This window comes from Entelurus aequoreus, linkage group LG06 (assembly GCF_033978785.1).
Source record: "Entelurus aequoreus isolate RoL-2023_Sb linkage group LG06, RoL_Eaeq_v1.1, whole genome shotgun sequence".
In the NCBI taxonomy this organism is placed as follows: Eukaryota; Metazoa; Chordata; class Actinopteri; order Syngnathiformes; family Syngnathidae; genus Entelurus; species Entelurus aequoreus.
In genome coordinates this window covers 21,943,160-21,960,659 of record NC_084736.1, presented here as the reverse complement: position 1 = coordinate 21,960,659, position 17,500 = coordinate 21,943,160, and the positions used below count along the sequence as shown (strand labels likewise).

The 17,500-nt window shown below is 43.3% G+C and overlaps 1 protein-coding gene across 1 annotated transcript in view; it reads right to left on the bottom strand.

Moving 5' to 3' along the window:
- Window positions 1-745: 745 nt before the first annotated feature.
- The window catches only part of lrrc4ba (leucine rich repeat containing 4Ba), a 145,561-nt gene continuing 128,806 nt past the window's right edge, over window positions 746-17,500 (bottom strand). The window contains exon 3 of the mRNA XM_062050248.1: window positions 746-3,862. Within this exon, the coding sequence (XP_061906232.1) occupies window positions 1,961-3,862 (1,902 nt within the window). The 3' untranslated portion in view covers window positions 746-1,960. The remainder of the gene's footprint in view (window positions 3,863-17,500) is intronic.

The window sequence follows — 17,500 nt, the reverse complement described above, 5'->3', positions numbered from 1 at the left end:
AACAACTTAAGCTGTACAAGCAAGAATGGGAAAGAATTCCACCTGAGAAGCTTAAAAAATGTGTCTCCTCCTTTTTTAGGAATATGTCTCGTTTACTGAGTGTTGTTAAAAGGAAAGGCCATGTAACACAGTGGTGAACATGCCCTTTCCCAACTACTTTGGCACGTGTTGCAGCCATGAAATTCTAAGTTAATTATTATTTGCAATTATTTGTAGTGCATTCAATTGAATATGGGTTGAAAAGGATTTGCAAATCATTGTATTCCGTTTATATTTACATCTAACACAATTTCCCAACTCATATGGAAACGAGGTTTGTAGAATGTGGAGTGTGTGTGTGTGTGTGTGTGTGTGTTAATCAGCAGTGTAGGTGCATGCACACAACGGTGTGGGGTGGCAGCAAATGAAACGCGTGGAAGCAAATTAAACCCATGATTCACAGATGGCGGCCGCTGGTGGTGCAAAGGTACATTAAAGACACTAATGAGCTACCGCCACGACCAATCGGCGGCCAGAGGGGCGGGGCTAAATTCTTGGAGAGAGCCTTGTTTTTTTCTGAAGCCATCTTGATAAGGACTGTCGCAGCAGCAACAGTTGCCAAGGAGACCTGATGACAGGATGCAGAGGTTTAGAGGAGGGGAGGGGCGGCGAGGCGACGGCGTTTAGGTTGCCGGAGACTGACGCGCTGCCGTTAGTGGCATTAGAGAGTCGTCATGGCGACAGGCCGGAGACATACTGTACCAGTTACTTGATGGCGCTGACATTCAGCGGCTCGTAAAGCGTGGAGGCGGAAAGCAAAAAGGTGCCCACCCGCCTCCGACGCCCAGGTTGAGTAAAACAAGCATACAAAATATCCATCAAATTTTGTGCCAGTTTTTTAATTTCCAAAGTGACCTCGGCTAACAGAACATGGGAATAATTAAAATCATCTAATTAGAATAACAAGAACAATATTACAAGAAATAGAACACTTGAGTTAAAAAAGGCAAATAAAAATCTAACTAGATAAAAAAACAAAGAAAAAGAAACACTCGTCATAATAATAATATTTTTTCTTTTAAAAGAGATTTGTAAGTTTCTATATTTTTTCTTTGCATTGTCTTTTTTTTTTCTGTAGGAATAAAAAAAAAAGTATCCACCCTCCCGTGACCGCGGCGAGTCTTTTTGTCCGAGCGCCGCTGACAACACTGAGACGCGTGAATAATCCTCACACAGCTCCCGCGCCCGGGAAGCCATTTTGGGAGGCGATCGCAGCGTCCGACAGATCAGTAAAAAAAACAAAAACAAACAAAAACAACAACGTCGGCGTAGAAAGAAAAGAAAAGTGGTGATCATAACAACCATGATGCTAACGCTAACGTGAACGCTTGTGATTAGAGAGCAGCTTTTTTAGGAATATGTACACTGTGAGCTTTGTTATTCTCATTAGGATGCTTCTTCTTTTTATTATTATTATTATTTGTATTGTTATTATTGATGCTACACAGCACTCTGCCCCTGACCCTGTTTGTGCCACCAAACCTTTGTGGCTACAAAAAGAAAACAATTGAGTTTGGATGGAGCGGCCATCTTGAAAAACATCTTTAAATATATTCTTCACATCTTCTAAACGCTCCATAAAGACTCTTTATAATTTATTTATTCCGGTGAAAATATATTTACGGTATATATAATATGTACTTTCAGTCCCTTTTTTTCCCTTCGTTGTGTTACTTTGTAAATCCGGTTTGTCCACGAAGTCGCGCTTCCTTGTGACGATCCGGCGGGAAAACCCCGCACGACGTAGAAATATTCCACATTCGTAGAAAAAAGCTTCCGCTGTGTTGGCTTGATTCAGGACTTTGGCAAAGACGAGAGCTGGTTGTCACCTGAGCGGCGCGTGCCAGCCGCCGCCGTGCCGGCTACTCACTCCCGCTAGTCTCCGCACCCCCCACCTATGACCTACTTGCTCCAGGTGTACTCAGATTTGAGTTTCTTGCACGTTCTCCTTGGAGCCGCTCTTGAAGAGCAGCGGCTCGTTCTGCCCTTTGGCCATGAGGCCCTTCAGAGAGCTGTGCAGGCTGAGCTGAGGGAGCGGCACCGGCGTGGGCAGCGTGCCGGTGGCGCCGGCGGGCACCTGGGAGCAGGACATGGTCATGTTCTGAGAGCACGGCAGGGGGTTGTTGTTGTTGTTGAGGCCCATGCCCAGACCCACCATGTTGTTGTTGAAGTGGTGGGTCTTGTAGTAGCTGAGGTGCTCGGACCGGGTTAGGCTGGGCAGGTTGACCACGTCCGAGTGGTGCCGCCGCAGACTCTGGCCGCCGCCGATCCCGCTGCTAGAGCCCCCTGAGATTCCGCCGCCCCTGCCGGCGGAGCCGCCCCCTAGCTCGTCCTCCACGTTGATGATCTCGATGGCGCGGGCGGGGCCGTGGTGCTTGTGCAGCTGGTGCTGCTTTCTCAGCTTGTAAAAGACCACCAGCATCACGGCCGCCATAAAGGTGATGGCTACGAAGCAGCCGATGATGATCTTGGTGGTCTTCATCACGTCGTCCAGGCCTGAGAAGCCCGGCTCGGTGACGGGCACGGTGAAGGTGGGCCGGGTGGCGCGGGGCGACGAGGAGGACCAGTCGATGGACAGCGAAGAGGCGGTGGTTGGTGCGCCGTCCGGCCACAGGTGCCCCGAGGGCGTGGGGCCGGGGAGGACCCGGATGAAGGTCTGGTTGATGGCCACCAAAGCCGACTCCTCGTCCCCGGGCGTCTCCACGGTTTCCACAGTGACGGTGGTGAAGTAGGTGTAGTTGACGCTGACGTCGGCGGCGGTGACGTTGAGGACGGCGGTGGCGGTGGTGTTGCCGGCGGCGTTGGTCACCATGCAGGTGTACTGGCCCGTGTCGCGCAGCGTCACGTTGGTGAAGTTGAGCGTGCCGTCGTGCAGCACCGAGATGCGCACGCGGTACGAGCCGTGCGTCATCAGCGTGCCGTTGGGCGTGATCCAGTTGACCGACGTCGTGGAGGTGCTGGTGCGACACTTGAGCTCGGCGGCCATGCCCTCGGTCACGTTGAGGTCGGTGGGCGGCTCCACGATGACGGGCGCGTAGCAGGTGAAGTGGCTCTGGTCCAGCTCGCCGATGTACTTGCCCTTTAAGAAGGGCGGGGCGTGGCAGCGGGCGCAGCAGGTGGTGTTGCTGGGCACCGTCTCCTTCAGCCACCAGCTGAGCCACAGCACGTCGCAGTTGCACACCCACGGGTTGTGGTTGAGGTGCACGCGCTCCAGCTGGTGCAGCGGCGTGAAGAGGTCGTGCGGCAGCGAGTGCAGCGAGTTGTGCGACAGGTTGAGCTCCTCCAGGCTCTTCAGGTCGTCGAAGGCGTTGCGCTCGATGACCGACACCTGCGAGTGCATGAGCCACAGCTTCCGCAGGGCCACCAGGCCCTGGAAGGAGCCGGGTCGGATGATCTCCAGGCGGTTTCCCGACAGCTCCAGCTCCTCCAGACGCACCAGCGCCGTCAGCTTGGGGATGTCCTTCAGGCCGCACATGCCCAGGTTCAGGTAGCGCAGGTTGACCAGGCCCACGAAGGCGGCGTCCGAGATGAAATCCAGCTTCTTGAGCTCGCCCAGGTCCAGGCGCCGCAGGGAGGGCACGCGGTGGAAGGCGTAGCCCGGCAGCGTCTCGATGGGGTTGTTGCGCAGCCACAGCTCGCGCAGCTTGCTGAGGTACTCGAAGGCGTGCGACGGCACCAGCGTGAGGCGGTTGTCGAACAGCTCCAGCGTGTTGAGGTTGGGGAGGCCATTGAACGCGCCCACTTCGATCTGACGGATCTGATTCTTGGACAGCTGCAAAATCTCCAGGTGCCTCAGGTGCTTGAAGGTGTCTGACTTGATGACCTGCGGAGGGGACAGAACGCAACGTTAATTCCTAAAGACTAAGCACACTTTTACTTTTGGGCATCCATTTTAGGGATGGGTACTGAATTCGGTACTTTGATCTTGTAGGCACCGACTGAATTCCCTCGGTCAAACAGTAACATATTTCCATACCGTTGCTGCATAATTTTCCATGCTAACAAAGCAACCATGCCAGACAGAAAGCGCTGAAAAGCTAATGCTAATTTACATTGGCATCAGCGATTTTACATGGCGATTTCAACACCTCCAAATTTGGTAATGAAAACTGGTGTGTAATTAGTACACTATTTACAATATAAACACTTTATAGGACTCAACAAAAGACAAGACTGTCAAATTCCACTTAATGGCAAAGGCTACTTCCTGGCTACAGCAACAAACTAAACACTACTGCACAGGTATGCTACCAAATCTGGTACTTTTTTTTGTCACTGACCGCATCTTGTTACTCCAACCGGACAACGATTCATGTAAAATCCAAAAGTGCCATGTTACCGTACCTTGTTTGACGTCACGCCCAATTGCCGACTTCAACACTTGGCGATCACTCCAGCAGCACTGAGCGCTAAGTCAGCCAAACTACCTCTAGGTAATGTTGCAATTTTCAATGCCAACAAAGAAATTGATTTAAAAAACGCCCCAACGTAAGTAAAGTAAGGCTCCGCTTTTCCAAAAATGGGCTAACTTGATGCTAATAAACATTGGCTTTGCTATTGACATGCCTCTAATTAGCGATTTTACATGGCAATTTCAACACATCCAAATTTCTTAATAAAAACTACAACTAAGATCAATCAATCAATCAATCAATGTTTATTTATATAGCCCTAAATCACAAGTGTCTCAAAGGGCTGTACAAGCCACAACGACATCCTCGGTACAGAGCCCACATACGGGCAAGGAAAGATGCGTGTTACAATCAAACCGCTGGTGTGTGGTAAGTACAATACTTACAGTATTAACACTTTTAGGGCACAACAAAAAAAACGAAACAACACACCATGCCGTACCATACAATCCTGCCTTCTAACATGTTGGACTTGGAACCGCAATTGCAACTTAATATCATGCTTGCAAATGAGATTCAGAAATGCGATAATAAAACAAGATATAACAACTGGACAGCAGTTATCATAATCAGATCATTTTTAAATGTTGTAACGAAGCCGGTTTTGATTGATTGAAACTTTTATTAGTAGATTGCACAGTACAGTACATATTCCATACAATTGACCACTAAATGGTAACACCCGAATAAGTTTTTCAACTTGTTTAAGACGGGGTCCACGTTAATCAATTCATGGTAAAATGCATGGTAAGATGCATCATCTTTGTAGTTAAAATTCCGTGCAATGGTCACAATTTGTTGACGGCACAATGTGCACCCTGAACTCCATTGTAAAAATGTGTGTTTCTACAATTGTTGTTTGCTCTACTTTATTTTATGCTTAGATCTATTATGTTCACGTTGGTTAAGTTTGTAATTATGTTAACTTTAATTTACCTATTATGGTGTAATTTTGACAATTGTTTTGATTATATTATAATTGTAATATTTGAATGATGATAAATGAATGTGTTGTGGCAGTTGTGGATGTCACACATGTGGCGGTTTGCGGAAATACTGCGTTGCTTTTCCAAACACGGCTCTAATGGTGAACTGCCAACATGAGAATGCTAAACAGGAAGTGTTTACAGTTGAATGGCTTTGTAAAAACACTGTGACAAAGTCTAAGTTTTGTGTGTTCTTCATCATATTTTGAAACTGCACCAATTTTTTTCCTCAAAATGTTCAACTTACTTGAAGTGTTGTAATATGTACATTTTCAGAATGTGCTTGTTCTAAGTACGACATAGAAAACTATTTTGAAGTTGTCTATATTTTAAAATTATTATGCCATGATTATATCAGCGTGGGAAAAGATTTTCCTCCATGCGGCCTCTGAGCTAAAATTTGATTGATTGAAACTTTTATTAGTAGATTGCACAGTATAGTACATATTCCGTACAATTGACCACTAACTGGTAACACCCGGATACGTTTTTCAACTTGTTTAAGTCGGGGTCCACGTAAACCAATTCATGGTAAAATGAATGTGACACCCCTGGTATAAAGGGTTCTCATAATGTTAAAAGTATTTTAAAGGCCGTAAACCGTTTTTAATGCTCCAACTATAAAAATATTCCATTTATGATAACATAAATGATAATAATTATGACAAAAAATAATAATTCCTACTTTGTGGAAATGTATTTACCACGTTCCAATTACCAGAGTTGAACGAGGGTTTGCTATACTTCTTTTCAAAAAAGTGACTAGCGGCAAATCTAGTTTAAACGACGTTTGGCGAGACTGAAAGTACGTGTTGCTCTTCTTAACGAGCAGCGGGTGCTGCATTGTCTCTGACATTTAAAAAAAAAAAAAGACAAAAAGAAGCAACAGAATGAAGTACCATATTTTCCGGACCATAGGGCGCACCGGATTATAAGGCGCACTGCTGATGAGCGGGTCTAGTCAGGTTTATGTTCATACAAAAGGCGCACCTGATTATAGGGCGCATTAAAGGGGTCATATTATGATTATTTTTTTCTAATTTGGAAACACAAGTCACAGGTGGAGAAAATCCTCAGTGCTGAGCTCTGTAGAACTTGCACCTGGCTCGCTGACAACAAGCTATCCATACACTTGGGTAAAACAGAATCCATCCTGTTTGGGTCCCACATCAAACTTAAGAGAGTCAATCACTTCACCATAAAAGTAGGTGACAGTGTCATCACCAGGAAAGATGAGGTCACCTACCTAGGTTCCATTCTAGAGGCTAACCTTTCCTGTGATAAAATGGCAACCAAGGTAATCAAAAAGGTTAACCAACGAACGAGATTTCTCTACAGAATCTCCTCTCTGGTCAACAAAAGCACCTTGAGGATTCTGGCGGGAACTCTCGTTCAACCCTTTTTCGATTACGCATGCACCTCCTGGTACCCTAGCACCTCCAAAACCCTCAAATCTAAACTCCAAACATCTCAGAACAAGCTAGTCAGGTTACTGCTAGACCTCCACCCCAGATCCCACCTCACTCCTACCCACTTCTCTAAAGTGGGCTGGCTCAAGGTGGAGGACAGAGTTAAACAACTTGCACTGAGCCTAGTCTATAAAATCCGCTACACCTCCCTGATACCGAAGTACATGTCAAACTACTTCCTTAACGTAAATGACCGCCATAACCACAACACCAGGGGGTGCTCCTCTAACCACGTTAAACCCAGATTCCGAACTAACAAAGGTCTTAACTCATTCTCTTTCTATGCCACATCAATGTGGAATGCGCTCCCAACAGGTATAAAAGAGAGGGCATCTCTATCCTCCTTCAAAACCGCAATAAAAGTTCACCTCCAGGCAGCTACAACCCTAAACTAACACCCTCCCCGGATTGCTAATAATCAAATGTAAACAATCAAATGCAGATTCTTTTTCTTATGCCTTCTGATCTCTCTCTCTCTCTCTCTCTCTCTCTCTCTCTCTCTCTCTCTCTCTCTCTCTCTCTCTCTCTCTCTCTCTCTCTCTCTCTATGTCCACTACTTGATGTCCATATCCCCCCCCCCCCTCCCTCCACACCCCTGATTGTAAATAATGTAAATAATTCAATGTGATTATCTTGTGTGATGACTGTATTATGATGATAGTATATATGATAGTATATATCTGTATCATGAATCAATTTAAGTGGACCCCGACTTAAACAAGTTGAAAAACTTATTCGGGTGTTACCATTTAGTGGTCAATTGTACGGAATATGTACTTCACTGTGCAACCTACTAATAAAAGTCTCAATCAATCAATCAAAACATGTAATGGTGTTTTTTTGGTCAAAATGTTGCATGGATTATGTTTTACAGATCATCTTCAAGCCGCTTTCTGACAGTCGCTTCAGGATGTACCGTTTTGTGGGCGGTTTTATTTACGTGGCTCACCTTCGTCAGCGTCTTCTCCCCGTCATCTTTGTTGTAGCGGTGTAGCGTGCAAGGACGGGAGTGGAAGAAGTGTCAAAAGATGGAGCTAACTCTTTTAATCAATCAATGTCAATCAATGTTTATTTATATAGCCCTAAATCACAAGTGTCTCAAAGGGCTGCACAAGCCGCAACGCCATCCTCGGTTCAGAGCCCACATTAATGACATTCGGACTTTACTTAAATCAAAAACAGAGCAGCATCTCCTCCTCCGTGGCTCACTAGTGCAACAACAACGCCGGAAATGTGTACCGTGAAAAACCGTCTGACCGGAACTCTCTAATAACTAAAGTTCCTTGGGTAAATAATGTTAACTCACTACACCGGTATGTTTTAGCGCTTTCATGGCGAGTTTACTGAGAGATATAAGTTAGAACTTTACACTACTTTATATTAGAAATGGCAATAGCGGAGGATGAATGTCCCATAACAAGAAGATAGAGAAAAAGAAGAAGCTTATCGACTACAAAGGCGGACGTGCGCAATTTTTCAGGATTTATGCAGATCCCAAATACAGATCAGCAGGTACCAGAAGGTAAGAAAAGGTGCTTTTGCATAATATTGCGAAACAAAACATCAGATAATATGTCTTACCTTATACACACACCATAATAATACTTGTATGTTGAAGCACAGTACAATCCTTCAAGCGGTGCGGCTTCATAGCTTACCAAAGTCGTACTAAAACATTTTGATAGATTTTTGAGCGCCGTGTGCAATACATGGAACATATACAATGTTGGTGTTGTTTACTTGAGTCATATTGCAGTCTACACGTATCTCTTATGTGTGACTGCCATCTACTGGTCACGCTTATCATTTCACCATGCCCAAATAAAATAGCTTCGAGATCGGTAAGCACAAACAAAATTATTCCGTACAATAGGCGCACGGCGTTATAAGGTGCACTGTCGAGTAGAGATGTCCGATAGTGTAATATAATATCGGAAATTATCAGTATCGGTTCCAACCTCCCGATTTTCCCGGGAGACTCCCGAATTTCAGTGCATCTCCCGGGGCAACCATTCACCTGAATTTCTCCCGATTTCCACCCGGACAACATTATTGGGGGCGTGCCTTAAAAGCACTGCCTTTAGCGACCTCTACAACCTGTCGTCACGTCCGTTTTTCCTCCATACAGCGTGCCGGCCCAGCCACATAATATATGCGACTTTAACACACATAAGTGAATGCAATGCATACTTGATCAACAGCCATGCAGGTCACACTAAGGGTGGTCGTATAAACAACTTTACCACTGTTACAAATATGCGCCACGCTGTGAACCCACACCAAACAAGAATGACAAACACATTTCGGGAGAACATCCGCACCGTAACACAAAATAAACACAACAGAAAAAATACCCAGAACCCCTTGCAGCACTAACTCTTCCGGGACGCTACAATATACACCAAACCCCGCCCCTCATCTCCCGAATTTGGAGGTTTCAAGGTTGAGCATACTTGCTCTAGTATACTCTGGGCTGAAGCTGTGTGCCTTCATCGTTTTTGTAGCTGTTGTTTTGAGGCGTGTTTAAAAAATTAAAAAAAATAATGCACTTTGTGAAAGTCAAAGTATAGTATTTACCATAGTTGTAGTGGGTATTAGGATTATCTCAGGGAGAGCATGTCCCAAATTCCAACCTGCTGTTTTAAGGCATGTTAAAAAAAATAACGCACTTTGTGACTTCAATAATAAATATGGCAGTGCCATGTTGGCACTTTTTTCCATAACTGGAGTTGAAGTTGTTCTCTTATTTTGGAAAACCTTGTTTTTGATTGATTAATTGAAACTTGATGCACAGTACAGTACATATCCCGTACAATTGACCACTAAATGGTAGCACCCGAATAAGTTTTTCAACTTGTTTAAGTCGGGGTCCACGTTAATCAATCCATGGTAAAGTTACATTGTTTAATGCATCCAGTGGGGCATCACAACAAAATTAGGCATAATAATGTGTTAATTCCACGACTGTAAATATCGGTATCGGTTGATATCGGAATCGGTAATTAAGAGTTGGACAATATCGGATATCGGCAAAAAAGCCATTATCGGACATCTCTACTGCAGAGTTTTGAGAAAATGAAAGGATTTTAAGTGCGCCTTATAGTCCGAAAAATACGGTATATTTGTATTTCTAATTGTGCTGACAATTTTTTTTTCCCCTTTGGATTAATCACTCTTCTGAAGTTTGATTAATCACAATTAATCGCAGTTTATCTGTGGTAGCACGCGTGTAACAACCCGCGCTGAATTTCAGGTAACCATCCACAATCCAGCTAAAGGAGCATCTGCGCTCAAATTTGGATTTTTACTCACTTTTCTCAAACACATCACGGCCAGTTGTGCAAATTTGATGATTGCATTTGCTGAGGTGGGCGTTTTACGTTATTGACAAAATGAAAATAACGGTGATGTGAAAATGTGCCAGCAATATTTAGTAGTATCCTGTGATTGTCTGGCGACGTGTTGGATGGGATAGGCTCCAGCTCAGACACTAATGAGAATGAGCGCTCTGATTGGATAGAAAATAATTTGTGTCTGTTATGGTTTTATTATTGGCTGCACAGTAGAGATGCGCGGTTTGCGGACACAACCGCGGAGTCCGCGGATAAACCGCGGGTCGGGCGGGTACATGACGAAAAAAAAAAAGATTTTAAATAGATTCGGGCGGGTGGCGGTTGAACCAATTCGGAAATTTATATACATAGTGAGTGAGCGCTCCTTCAGCGCAGCAGGGCGCATTTTAGAGGCCAGGCGCTCTTGCCTGAATCCTGGCACTGTAGATGCCATTTTATTCCTGCTTAGTGCTAACAAAAAAAAAAGTAAGTAGACATACGGTTGGATATGTTAAACGAATTTAGTTAAACGTTACCTAGGCTATACCAAATAAGCCCATGTCTAACCTATATTGAGTTCGGTCAGCTGAATAATTTTGATGGTTACGTGTTGTTTGGGCGCACTACAATGCAAAGTGTTGTAACCAGATCAGAACCTTATTCATATTTAAGTGTTACTTCTTTCCAAACTCCTATAGTCATATTTTCATCAGCTAATGGCTGTGTGTGTGTGTGTGTGTGTGTGTGTGTGTGTGTGTGTGTGTGTGTGTGTGTGTGTGTGTGTGTGTGTGTGTGTGTGTGTGTGTGTGTGTGTGTGTGTGTGTGTGTGTGTGTGTGTGTGTGTGTGTGCGTGTTACTCAGAACATAAATTTCCACACTTCTATTATCCCCGGGTCCAGTGGACCCCGGACAGCTTATATGTAATATAAATGTGTAGGGGGAGTGTATGGTGTGTGTTCATTAAATATGTATTCTGATGTAGGTTCTTCACAGAAAATGAGCCAAAGCCAGTGAGTCTCAGTTTGAAAAATTAATTAATTGTATCATTTTTCTTTTAATAAAAATCGAAAACGGGTCCCACAGACCAGAACACCACACAAGGGTTAAGTGAAAAGTTTGATGTTTATCCCCGTTTTGTTACCTAAATTACTCTGATATTGATAGACGAAAAGCAGGATGTTACACCCGGTAGTATTCCCTGACGGACTGGTGCTTGGGCATGTTCTACTGTCTTTGTGTCTCAGTTCTTCCTTCCCGACGACAGTGACTGACAAGTGTCTTAGAACATACAGCGGACTTTAAATAGACTGGGTCAAAGGGGATAGCAAGACTTATTTTTTGACCTGTGCAGTGTGATTAATTATGGGGGACACAATAGTTATTACAGTGGTAATAACCTCTATATTTGTAATGACCCTGAACCATTGATGTCGGATGCAGACAACATACTCTGGTAAGTGGTGCCCATCGTCCCTTTTATGTTGTTTTGGGGGTTGACCTGACTGATACAGACTCTAAAGGAATTATTAAAATTAATGTCCTTGAGAGGGTGTTAACTACCTCTACACCCTCTGTATTACCTAAAGTACCACCCCACCTCGGTGGTGTTTCAAAGGCTCTCACATCTGTTTTGTGCTAATGACATCACCACCGAAGGCCTGGTAACTTTGACCTTAGGAGCGGGTGCAGACAACCTGTGGCTCAGGTGGATGCCAAAACCTGGGTGACTGTGTTGCTTCTTCCGCTGGACGTCCCTTTCCCCACACTTATCCCATCCCTTTCCCCACACTTACCCCGCCCCTTTTAAGTTAACTGACCAACCTGACTCGTGACGCCGTTGAGGGACTTGCTGAACAACTTGCCCCGACCTCCCTCAGGGCCGTTCAGATCCGCATAGCCCTTGACCGCATCCTAGCCAAGGAAGAAGGTATGTGTGCAATGTTTGGTGACCAATGCTGTACCTTCATTCCTAACAACACTGCCCCCGATGGCTCAGTTCAGAGGGCCTTAGAAGGCCTTAGAGCAGTGATTTTCAACCTTTTTTAAGCCACGGCACACTTTATACATTTACAAAATCCTGCGGCACACCACCAACCAAAATGACACAAAATGACACTCTAACACAGTATATAATACATATAGTTAATAATATAGTTTTCTAAATGTATTTATACTCACTACTATTACAATGGCTTTACAAGCTCGCAGTATTAATGTTTCTGCCACAGTGTGGGACTTTTTTGATTTAGCTACGAGTTCAACAACAAGGTAGCAAGCTTTGAGGGCTCTCTTGTTTACCTTTGTGGTTTTTCTGAGAAAAGTTGCCTGTTTCTCATTATTTGTACGTAAGCGTACAAAATAGTCCATCGGGGTGTTTCGTTTGGAGATGGTGTTTAAGCTTGCTTGGCACCATGGCGCTATTGGATAGCTTCTCACCACACACCAAGCACTGCGGAGTCGGTGCTGTCGCATCCCCGGTGAAAGTCAATCCAAATGAAACATAGCTTTCGCTTTATTGCCTCGAGCTCACCGTCTTTTTTTATTTTGTAGACCACTCATACTAGAGCCTTCATCTGGGACAGAATTTTGTCCAGGACCCTGTTCGGCATTTGCATTTTCCCTTCTCAAAAACTTCTCCATCACTGTCACTTGCTCGCCTCCTTTTGCTGCGATCCCAAACTGTCACTGTCACGTGATGCGCAGCGCTAACTCGATTGTCTTTACAGGTATTTATCGCCCTCTGCTGCCACCTACTGAAATAGATGAGTATTACATTATCTGCCTTACTTTATTATAGCACGGACACCCGACAATGGTTAATTAGGAGATATTAAATAATTTCTCACGGCACACCTGACGATCTCTCACGGCACACTAGTGTGCCGCGGCACACTGGTTGAAAATGACTGCCTTAGAGGGCCTCCAGGCCCTGTCTAGGGAACTACTGAAGTTTCAGGGGTCTCTGACCCCTTCAAAGATTGGCTTCAAAGCACATTTGGCAGGTGGACTGACCTAATTAAGTCTGTCTTGGTCTCCATTGTAGCTTTTTTGGCCATCATAGTCTCATGCGGTTGCTTTATCGCCCCTTGTGCTAAGTGTCACTAAAGGGGGTCTAGCAAAGTGGTAACTTTAGGACTTTCGAGAATTGTTGGTTTCCTTCCCTGACCATGACGACATTGACGTGGACTCCCTCCATCAGTCTCCCATGTAAATATGCTGTTGTTTTATTGCTAGCTTGCAGAGGTGGGACCAAGTCATTGCTTTGCAAGTCACAAGTAAGTCTCAAGTCTTTGCCCTCAAGTCTCGAGTCAAGTCCCGAGTCAAGACAGGCAAGTCCCGAGTCAAGTCCAAAGTCAAGACTAGAAAGTCTCAAGTCAAGTCCCAAGTCCTGCATTTTGAGTTTCGAGTACTTTCAAGTCCTTTTAACCACAGACTAATATTTTTACACAGATTGTGTATGCTTTTAAAACGCTGTATTTATTTATTAAAACAAGTGCATTTGAAATTGCAGGGAAAAAAATAGTGCTGACATTGCAATTCATAATAGCACTATTAACCAGTCATTTTAATAGTTTAAACAATTTTAAACATTTAACTCATTCCTTTACAGAATAAACACATTTGCAAAAACAAACATTAACATACTATTGGTTGTATTTTATGAAAATAATATAACCACAGAGTTGAGAAGGAGCAAAGATCTTCAATATTTGTATGTGAAAATCACAAAGAAATCTTCCGGGGAAGATGACACCCCTACAAGGGTTTGGTTTACAAACTTTCAGCCCCACCTAAAACAAAATTCACCAGCCGCCACTGATTATGATGCATTCTCATTTTAGGCAAAATATAAGACAATACTTTCTTAACAGTATAATTGTAACCAGGAATAAGTCTTCACGTAACAATATTCAAATACTAACATTGTTGGGTAAGACAGCATTTGGTTTTATTCTGAATCCAGTGAAACAGATTGGTGGTTTTAGCTGATATAAAGACTTTCAGGTGTTTATATATGTTTATGTTTAAGTATTTGGCAGACGCTTTTATTCAAAGCGACATACATAAAAAATAGATATAAAACAATCACTGTAAACATTATCATTTAAGGGAAGAATGTAATACAAAATATCAATACAAAGTGTCAAGACAGAATAAACTCTCTGCTGCTGCAGTCTATAGGTCCCTAAGATATATAGATATCTAATGTATTCATACATTGTTTATGTAGGATATACGCATGTATATATAACCTAATCATATTGTTTCTTCAACTTAAAAATAGCTGACCGTTTTTTTCCCCCTTCTGTGGGATTATATTCCCAGTTTTGATCTCGGACGTCTGGCCATTTATAGCGTATAAGAATATTATATTACTGTTAAGCAAACTATGAATAATAAAAACGCCAAAGCATGTGTCCGTTATCATAGCTACACGTTTGACAAAAAAAGCGCGTGAAAATCAGTGGTATTCAGTGAGGTAAAATGAATTAAATTCGCTGACAGTTCATTGCTCCTGCCAAATGAATTGCACTGAGTGGAGCGGATCACCACTCCAAGATGGCGGCGCCGCGTCTCGTCTGTGCCAATAGGCAGTAGCGCTCAATGCTGCGTACCCTTATAAGATGTCTATGGTTATAACGTTAGCAGTGAGTTTACAGCCTCACTGATTTAACTACACAGCAAATAAAAGTCATGTTACTTAGCCAATAAACGTTATCTTACATTCAAAACTTACCCTTCTTTGTGCAACTTCAAATGTCGAACGAAGTTGGAAGTTGTTGCGTCTCCGTCTATAATATTCGAACTGCGTGATTTGCATACGGCAATTCGTTTTTTGTTGACCAAGTCATAGTTTTTATACCCGAACGAAACCAACTTTGGCATAATTGTTTCTCACTGCCGCGTTGTTTGACAACTCATGTTCGGTGGTTGTCCTGCAATTTGATTGGATGAGAGCTGTGGGATGAAAACAACGTAGATCTAATTTGATTGGCTATTGTACTGACAGCACACCAGCTGACAAGCAGCACACACGCTTATAGACACAGACGTAGAAAATGAAAGATACGGAGCGCTCCCAAATAACTTTTTAATCTTTGGGTTTTGGGGAAAGTAGCAAGTCATGTCAAGTCAAAAGCCTCAAGTCCAAGTGAAGTCACAAGTCATTGATGTTAAAGTCTAAGTCGAGTTGCAAGTCTCTTTACATTTTGTCAGGTCGAGTCTAAAGTCATCAAATTCATGACTCGAGTCTGACTCGAGTCCAAGTCATGTGACTCGAGTCCACACCTCTGCTAGCTTGCTTAAAGAAAACAACAGCACCTACTTTAATGTGGGGCGTGCTTTATAAGTTTTGTACAAGTAATAAAGATCTTATTGGAAGATCTTAAAGGGGGACTTGTTGTAACCAGATCAGAACCATATCCATATTTAAGTGTTACTTCTTTCTAAACTCCTATAGTCATATTTTCATCAGCTAATGTCTCGTCTGGTACAAAGTGCTTGCATTCGAGTGTCCTTGATGTGATTCAGAGTGTTGAATATTCTCTGTTGAGACTGCCATAACATTCCTAAGATAAGAAGCACAGCGCGGTGCTAGACGGGGGGAACAGCAGGTGGGGAGGAGGAAGGAGGAAGTACACAGGAGTTCCGGGGTTTTGGGGAGACCGATCGAGACTGGGCGAGGGAACGCTGGTGTACTGGGTTGGTCTCACGTTTGTCCTCTAAGCTTGGAGAATAAACCACAAAATACCAACTACTGCCTGGTGATTAAATATAAACATCAGCTTATGTGCCATTTAAGAATTCGGGAATGACCAGCAGCTTAGAATCCCTGGGAGGAAGATTTGGTCAACGCAACAAAAGGAATTAAGGCAATTGCGTTGTTTATTGTGTTTTTTTTCTATTCGAGATATACTACTGTGTGTTAATTATTTGGCCTCGCTTTCAAGTGAAGCGCATCTCCGATTGGCTACAATGTAAGGCTATTTAGCCTGCTTTGTTTGTCGGGACCGTCTATTTTCATTATAATTCAAGTTTGATGATAAAGTGCAGTCTGATGGGTTTGATTTCCCCCCTTCAGCTATTTGCCTTGGCCAATAAGTTGCAGGTAATTTATTATTATTATTCATTTTATTTATTTTTGTTTAAATAGGGATGACATACATATGTTATTGTATAATTTAAGTGTGTGCGTGTGATTGACAGTCTAAAGCTTATGAGGCACATTTTTTATTTATTTTTTTATTTCAACTTAAAAACGTATGAGCCTATGCCTATGCCTACAACATAGGCTATGTGTTTATCTTTATTTTCCTGCCTGTCGTTGACAATGGAGATTGTCTGATATTTTGTCATGGCTGCAGATCAATCAATAAAGGTTCATCTTTGTCGCAAAATTGTTCACTGTTTCACTGTGCACCCCGCCCTCGTCCCTATTTGAGCATTATAACGTTAACAAGTTAATATTCATTGAAATAAATTCTGAATTTTTTTTTTACCTAACAAAAATATAGGCCTAGTCTTTCTAAAACATTTTTTTAACTTCTTAAAAGCATCGTTCTGCTTGCTGCAACTGCGCACACAAAGTGTGAGGAACGCACTCCTGATCTGAGGGCATTGGCAACAATAGTCAACAATTTCTTAATGGAAATGACAATAATATTATAATAATGATAAATAATATTATCACGCATTAATATCTCTTAGCCACTAATGCATGGCCAAGAGATATTCATGCGTGGCACGCATTGAATGTCTCTGCTGCATTGGATCAGTCTCCTTTCTTTAACAGACAAAAGCATTTTAACCTCACTAATGCCTTGCATCGTCTATATTAGATATATAACAACGGGCAGATGGCGGGTGGGTGTGGTTTTGATAAAATGTTGGCTCGGGTGGATGGCGGGTGGATGACGACTTTTGTGATGCGGTTGCGGATGAAATAATTGCCTATCCGCGCATCTCTACTGCACTGTGTTGTCTTTCCAATACAAGCTGCAGTAACACGCTTGTAATTGTCAATAATTGAGTGAGTGTAAAACTAAAGTTCAACTGGGTGACTCTTAAATCTTTCACTCTGTTATATATATGTGTGTGTGTGTGTGTGTGTGTGTGTGTGTGTGTGTGTGTGTGTGTGTGTGTGTGTGTGTGTGTGTGTGTGTGTGTGTGTGTGTGTGTGTGTGTGTGTGTGTGTGTGTGGCCAAAACTTGGTGTGACAAACACACACACCAACTCCTGGAGAGGTGCCACCGTCGCCTCCG